Source organism: Orbicella faveolata, unplaced genomic scaffold, assembly GCF_042242905.1.
Source record: "Orbicella faveolata isolate gen_17 unplaced genomic scaffold, um_ofav_v1 contig_2, whole genome shotgun sequence".
In the NCBI taxonomy this organism is placed as follows: Eukaryota; Metazoa; Cnidaria; class Anthozoa; order Scleractinia; family Merulinidae; genus Orbicella; species Orbicella faveolata.
The window spans coordinates 13372501-13380000 of record NW_028301547.1 but is presented as its reverse complement, the minus strand read 5'-3'; the positions used below and the strand labels follow the sequence as shown (position 1 = coordinate 13380000).

At 37.1% G+C, this 7500-nt stretch overlaps 1 protein-coding gene across 2 annotated transcripts in view; it reads left to right on the top strand.

Moving 5' to 3' along the window:
• Nucleotides 1-7500, top strand: part of LOC110047789 (eukaryotic translation initiation factor 3 subunit D-like) — a 91770-nt gene that overhangs the window by 64165 nt on the left and 20105 nt on the right. For both annotated transcript variants that reach the window (XM_020753532.2, XM_089289678.1), the window contains 2 exons: nt 1600-1792; nt 2464-2557. In XM_020753532.2, coding sequence (XP_020609191.2) covers nt 1600-1792; nt 2464-2557 — 287 coding nt within the window. The remainder of the gene's footprint in view (nt 1-1599; nt 1793-2463; nt 2558-7500) is intronic.

Sequence of the window (7500 nt, the reverse complement as noted above, 5' to 3'; positions counted from 1 at the left end):
AAGATATGACAGGCCTACACGGACTCCCCTCGTGAATTGCGATAGCGATGCATTTTAGCCTTCAATTAAATTTTCGTTCTAACGAGCGTATCTTTTAGAGATTTGTCTTTCTTGTATGATATAATCGGAGGTTTAGTATAGATGCTTTTACGTAAGCATCATTTTGTTTTTCCTCCGCCGTGTGTTCTTCGGTGTCCGTTGGAGGACAGTAAGAAGGCGTTTTTGGGGCTGTGTAATCGACATCCTCGTCACCAGATGTACTTCGCAGTAATTCGTTGTCTGACATCATAGTTGCTTCAGCAGGACCGCTCGGTTTCGATTCTTCATGAATCTCTTCAGCTGCTGTTTGGAGCGTGACAACTTAAAATTCAATGTTACTCAGGGAAAGGTAGAGAAGTTTCTCGATTCCGTTCCCGCTCGAATAGTTGTTTGGTGATCTTTTTATATCAGTCTGTGGTTAGGATCGAAGTTGTAGCTTTCCTATTGGTCCTCCCTGAAGCGAGAGGGCCAAGGAGGTGTAAGGGATTTTCGATCCGGTAGAGCGAGAAGCTAGAGTGTGTTTCTTTGTTAAGACTATTTTTAAGCTTGGGCTTCCCAAATGGAAGTGAGATCGCTCAAGAGTACTATAATATACTTTTACGCTGTGCTGCGTATTATACTCAGTCGAAGACAAGGCCTCGGGTGTTTCTAAGCGCTGTAATTTGCGTATTATACTCTTGTTTTGTACATTTTTGGGTTTTAATTTTTCTTTTGCACTTTTCTCTTTTTATCTACCCCTTTACCAACTGCTTACGGAGAGATTCACGGCAATTACACTGACTTTCAATCATGTGTTATTTAAATTAAGGTAAGCCTGTCACTGGGAAGGCCAAAGTTTCTTTAACAATCTCATGGCAATCAATCAATGGCAAAATCAATCAGCCATAGCTTTGTATGAGAAAAAAGAACATGCATTTGCGGATAATTTCACAAAGCTTCACACAAAACAAGGTCCCCCTGCTCCCTCACGCACACCCCTTCCTCGTTCAACCAACATGGCAAAGGAACATCTTTCTTATTTTGATTCGAGGGTGTGTAGAATTCGTAATAAAACTAGTAGACCTAGTGTACAGGTTATTTATAACTCAGGTTCCGAAAAGTCAGAATCACGATACTGTCACTAATTTTTGACCAAGTTGAACATATTTGCAACTCAGGAGTTATTACACTTTGCGTTAAAAAAGTTATTACATCTTGCGTTGAAAAGTTATTATATTTCGCGCTGATAACTTCATTACATTTTGCGTTAGTATTACATTTTGCGGCGATTATTACATTTTGCGGCGTAACAGGCGTGCTTGCTGGTATGATGAATCCCTAGGGGCAATTAGGCTATTTACGTTTTTGCAAGTTATGCAAGAGCCACTCGAAGGTATCTCTTTCAACTTTGCTTTATTGTTTATTTACTGCTGTAATTTCTTTATGGTGACGATGTAAACGCTCGCTGTATCGATAAACGAGATGCCCGCCCCTGATGCTGTGTTTGTGGTTATTAAAACTAGTTACAAATAGAGTTCTTTGATTACAACTTCAGTCAAATGGCTATTGTGTCCCCAACAGGTATGTGTCTCGGGTAAACTATCTGGATTCATCAAAGCATGCAATCCTTGGCACACAACAGTTCCGTCCAAAGGAGTTTGCTACTCAGATAGCTCTAAACATGGATAATGCCTGGGGAATCCTGCGCTGTATCATAGATACCTGCATGAAATTACCAGATGGAAAGTATCTTATACTTAAAGACCCTCTAAAGGTGAGTAACTATCGCCAGAACATTATAAACTTTATTTTTATTGGAATGCGTGTTAACAACGCGTATTGTTATCGTGTCATATACAAAATGTTAACGGTATTTGATAACGCAGTGGAATCCCGATTATTGGAACCTCCAAGGGAAACGAAAATTTATTTTGAAAACTGGGGTAGTTCAAGAAACTGGGTGTAAAATTATAGTGTTAGACTGAGGGGAATTGGACTGTCCTTGTTATTTAAGTTGGAGTAAGCTTGGTTATTATTTAAATCATTCCGCGAATCAAACGCTCTAAGTTAATCTGTGATTACTGGTAGGTTTTATCCTGTTTTGTTGCTTTTCCTTGAAGGTCTTTGCTAGTTGTGTTGATCATCTTTTCATGTGTCATGGCATTTTTCCATCGTTTTGTGAGACTTTACAAGTAGTTCTGTTAATTTCAGAACATAGCTTTACTTTATAGTTTAAGGGTTGGCCTCTACGGCAGTCATACAATCGTGTAGTGTAGAGTGTTTTCGCATATTGTCACGGCAGCCATATTAGCTTCCCAGAACAATCTGTTGCTATGTTGGTGTCCCAGGCCAGTCCTGTGGGAGTTGAACTCATTTCTTATGTGAACACTGTTTTGTTCCAGTAAATTTGCATGGCTGCTGGCGACGTTTTTTTTTTTTTCCTAGGGTATGGTTAGAATTTATGACATTCCTGACAACACGTTTGAATCAAGCGACGAAGATGAGGACGAAGAAGAGGAGGAAGAGGAAGATGAAAAGGGTGAGTTATTTCAGTAACTCGCTCACATCGAGAGTGTCTGAGCCTGTATCTCTATTAATAATGGGGTTGTACTCTTCTCGTCGGGTTGTAAGTCCGTTAATGCAGTGCATTCTGAATCCAGGGTGGAACCGCCATTTTGGATATATTGGTAGTGTCAAACAGTTTATCCTTCTGATCGATCATGAAAGCAGTACTCAGAACTTGCATTCGAGGTTACTCGCGGATTGCAGAGTGATCTATATTTATCTAACTAATTATAAGTGGGACGATCTGACCGTGGAACTGTGAGAGTAATTCTTTTGGTTACCTTCTTTGTGCGTTGGTTAGTAATTCTGGTGGCGTATTTTCGGCTACTTTTCTTGTGCTTTGGTGAGTAAAATGTCACCGAAAATTGATAATTTGCCTTTGTTTGATATTAGCTCTGAAGCAAACAGTGCAGTCCGGCAACTAGATACGGTGACTAAAATGTTTTACTGAGCTGTTTTTTTTTTTGTTTGTTTGTTTGTTTTTTTTTCAAACATTTTTATTACAATAAATATACCTATAACATGTTAATTATAATAAACTACTTAAATACAATACTTACGATAAACTTACCTACAATGTACGTTTTTTTTTTTCAACATTAACATAACGCTACATACAACACTTACGGGTAACTACTGTACTAATAATAATACTATATAATTACAACTGATCTCTACAGGATATATTCTATTCAATTTACGTGATTGCTAAGATAAAAATTTTGCGAGGTTTTTTTTTTTTTACTGCGAGAAGTAGGGGACAAATTGAACTAAGCGAAACCTTCTATTTTCAACATAAAATTTAGTTTCCGGACAAAAACATCCCAATTACATGCACGTTGGTTGATTTTCTGGAAATGAAAGTAAAATTTGGCATAGAGGAGACAGAAATTTAGTTTTTTATACTTTACTATCGTTATCAGTAGCTGCTCCGAAGAGTATTTCTTTTGAGTTTAATGTGATGGAAGAATTTTCCTTTTCATTAAACCAGCATAGCACTTTCCGGAGAAAGTCGACCGCAATATGACAACCTAAGAAGGAGTGAAGTAAACAGTCGTCATCCCCGCAATAATAGGGAGATTAAGGGGGTATGATACCCTAAAATATGGCGATGTTCATGAAAAATTCAATTTCTTGGAAATACAAAACTTAAGACCCTTGAGGACTTGTCAAAAACATTCTGAAACGATCTTGCCGAATTTCCTTCCAGATGAGTGTGAAATTTAAGGAAAGTACACAGCGGCATAAGTTTTTTCACGTAGCAACGGCCATAGCAACGACTGTTTACTATAAGAACGTAACCAAAAATATAGATTATTTTTAACTTATATGAACGAAACTATTTAGAAAAAAACTTTTAAGACATGCACAACTCGATTGGTATAATTATTTGTGAAAAGCTTTGCCTCAAATTACCATATTTATCACTTTATTAGTGAAATGAAGACTTGTTATCGCGTTCAAGCACCCAGCATCTTATGCCTGTAGTTTTTCTAACGTATTTATAAACAAATAGAACTGTTTCATTCTCGAAGTGTAAAATCCTATGTTTGGCTACCTTAACTGACGTCAATAACTTCTAGCTCCCAGTTCTTAACTAAAGCAAACATTTTTTATTGCTACTTACCGAAATAAACCTCAAGTGCTTTTATTTTTTCCTATAAAACAAATATCTATTTCTATTTCTCAACTCATATGCTGACCCTAACATAACCCTAGCCCTAGCCCTCACCCTAACTCTAAAAGCCAACCATACCCCTAAGCCTAAGCCTAAAAGCTAGGCCTAACCCTAACCCTAACCCTAGCTGAGGTAACCCTTACCCTAACCGTACCCCTTAACCTGACCCAATTTTTTCATCTATATTGTAAAAAGCTTCCCTAGTTGTAGGAAATGTTCCTTTTCATAAGGGAAATGAATGAGCCTGTAATGGTAAATCAGGTCATATTGGGTGCGTTGTTTACCTCACAAGATCATTAAGCTTGTCCAGCAATGATATTCCTAGACAAAGGGCTAGATTTCCCTTCATTTTATGAAATATTGAGAAATTTTATATTCATTACGCAATAACTCAGTGGGGGCAGTATAGCAATCACGTGATGGTCAAATCACAAGAGAGCTTTGTTTTACTTAAAATAATATGTGGTAAATTTGGCATGGCATTTGCCATTTGCAATTTGTTCTGTGATAGACTAGTACAAACCCAGAGACCCTACAAACACTCAAAATGTCCACTTTAAGGGGGTATGATACCCTAAAATATGGTGATGTTCATGAAAAATTCAATTTCTTGGAAATACAAGACTTAAGACCCTTGAGGACTTGTCAAAAACATTCTGAAACGATCTTGCCGAATTTCCTTCCAGATGAGTGTGAAATTTAAGGAAAGTACACAGCGGTATAAGTTTTTTCACGTAGCAACGGCCATAGCAACGACTGTTTACTATAAGAACGTGACCAAAAATATAGATTACTTTTAACTTATATGAACGAAACTATTTAGAAAAAACCTTTTAAGACTGACTTCGCACCAACATTTCTACTTTGAAAGGTTTTTAAGTAGAATTCCCGAAACTTGGGCTGATGAAAGACCAATAGTGTCGTGGTGTCATAAACCAAAAAATCGTAACATTTTAAGGCCTGTCACGTGACATGAGATGATTTGTCCACTGGGTGTGGTAAAAAATAAGGTTATTTCCAAATAAAGCCGTAAAAAGCACTGAAAATAAGAGTTAACTGTCAAAACTTAGGTTCATTGCACAGAACAAAACAGAAACTTACATGATATGCTTATTTGAGAGTCAAATCTTGTTTTGTAAAAGAGGAGGAAGTGTTGACGTCAATACTATAAAACACTACCTCAAAAGGCTGTGGCTGGTTTCCATAGCAACCATTTTGAGTAAAACTCTAGAAATTTAATTTCTCTTGAGTGCAATAGCACACAATTGATCTTTCTTCACCATATTTAAACAGACTTTTTGGTCCATATGAGGGTACCATACCACCTTAAGAGGAGGAAGTATTCATATATTGGGTTTACTTCGATATTTTTTGTGGGTTAGGCTGAGGATTTTAGTTAAATGAACGAGATGAGCCTTGAGGTTTGAAACAGTCCGTGAGTTACTAGTATGCAAATGCAACGAGATATTTTTATTTTTAGTTACAAAGGTAACTTGATACTTTTGTTTTTCACAAGGAGTAAATTCAATTAGAGGTCACGCCTCGTCCCTTCTAGTTCTCAGGACATGTTTTAGAGGGGACGAGACTTTAGATTTGAAACAGTTCTAACGTTTACAATGTAAGTGTTACATGCAAATATAACGAGATATTTTTGTTTTTTAGTTACAAAGTGTAATTTGACACTCTTGTTTTTTACAAGGGAGTAAATTCGATTAGAGCGGACGAATCGTCACCACTCTTTCCCACGAGATGTTTGCTATCTTTAGTAACAAATGGTAACTTAACACTTTTGTTTTTTGTATGGGAGGAAATTCAATTAGAGCTGACAAGTTATCGGCTATTGTTTCCAGGATATTAAACAAAAAAGAAGCTTTCATTTCTGGACGGTTTTTACGTCTCTGCAGTAGCAGTTTAATAGTTTTATTTGATGACATTCATTTCAGTCCGATATTTTTAAAGGTAAAATTATGAAAACTGCGCAAATGTTCTTTGAAGACTGCGTGGCACCAAGTTAAAGTGCAATTTAATTAAATCAGACTTTCAACACGTAAGAGAGGTTTTTTTCTCTTTCTTTCTATTTTCGGTGAAGTAGTGTGTTGTGTTGTGTTGTGTTGTGTTGTGTTGTGTTGTGTTGTGTTGTGTTGTGTTGTGTTGTGTTGTGTTGTGTTGTGTTGTGTTGTGTTGTGTTGTGTTGTGTTGTGTTGTGTTGTGTTGTGTTGTGTAAAAAGGGTAAACTTACGACTCGTATAAAATGCGAAAAGATCTCTTATTTAACTTGAGTATTTTTGAGCAAAAAATTCCTCTTGGGGGTTTGAAGGGCTATGTGATTGGTGAGTGAGGGAGTTATGCATGTGCGCGTGTCAAACCAATTACAGTGTGGATTGTATCAAAGAACGAATCAAATTGCCTGTTATCTACATTAATCTGGAGACGTGTCAGATTACTGTAGTTTCTTCAGTCAAACATTTTATGGCTTACTATTTAGCTATCTCACCATGACCGATGTAACATCGCATGTACATCATAAATTCCCAGTTTCTTTCTTGCTGTACATCGCAACCGAAAACACTTGTCAAATTAACCAAATCATTACTGTAAACAGCTCCATGACTGCTCCTCTCTCCGACACTTCACAAAAAAAAAACTCTTGCACGCCTTGCGTGCTTATGTTTTTGCTTACTGATTGACTTTATCCGCTTAAAAATTGTGCTCCAAGAGAGAGTGAACTGTGGAAGGTCGCGTTGCTACTTGCTAGGGCCAGTTGCGCAAGGTTCCTTCTTGTTCAAAAAAAGTCAGTAGTAATCTTTACATGTTAAGTTAGATAGGTCGATCGACAGCAAAGGTGACAGATGAAAAGTGGACTTCCCTGGAGTAAAAATTGGATTAGTGCCAAAAGAGTCCCTCGCCTTTTCCAGCAGTCGTTTAGGGATAGCCGACAGAATATGAAAATAGGTGAGAAAATTGGACTGAACTGAAAATTTCCGACAGAAATCTGCAAAATTCAAGTACATTCCACTGGAATCGAGAATGTCACAAATTGAGTAGACTCCTTGGTCAAACCAATTCTGATAAAACACAGTTTTACCACCTATTTGTATTTCTTTGTTGTTAAAAAGGATTAATTCCTGGTCTCCGTTCGTGTCATAGATACTCTTCAGTTCCAAAAAGAAACTCAGAATTTGCTTGTAGAAGGATGGCATTTCAATCAACTTTAGGAAATTTTCATCAAAATTATACAG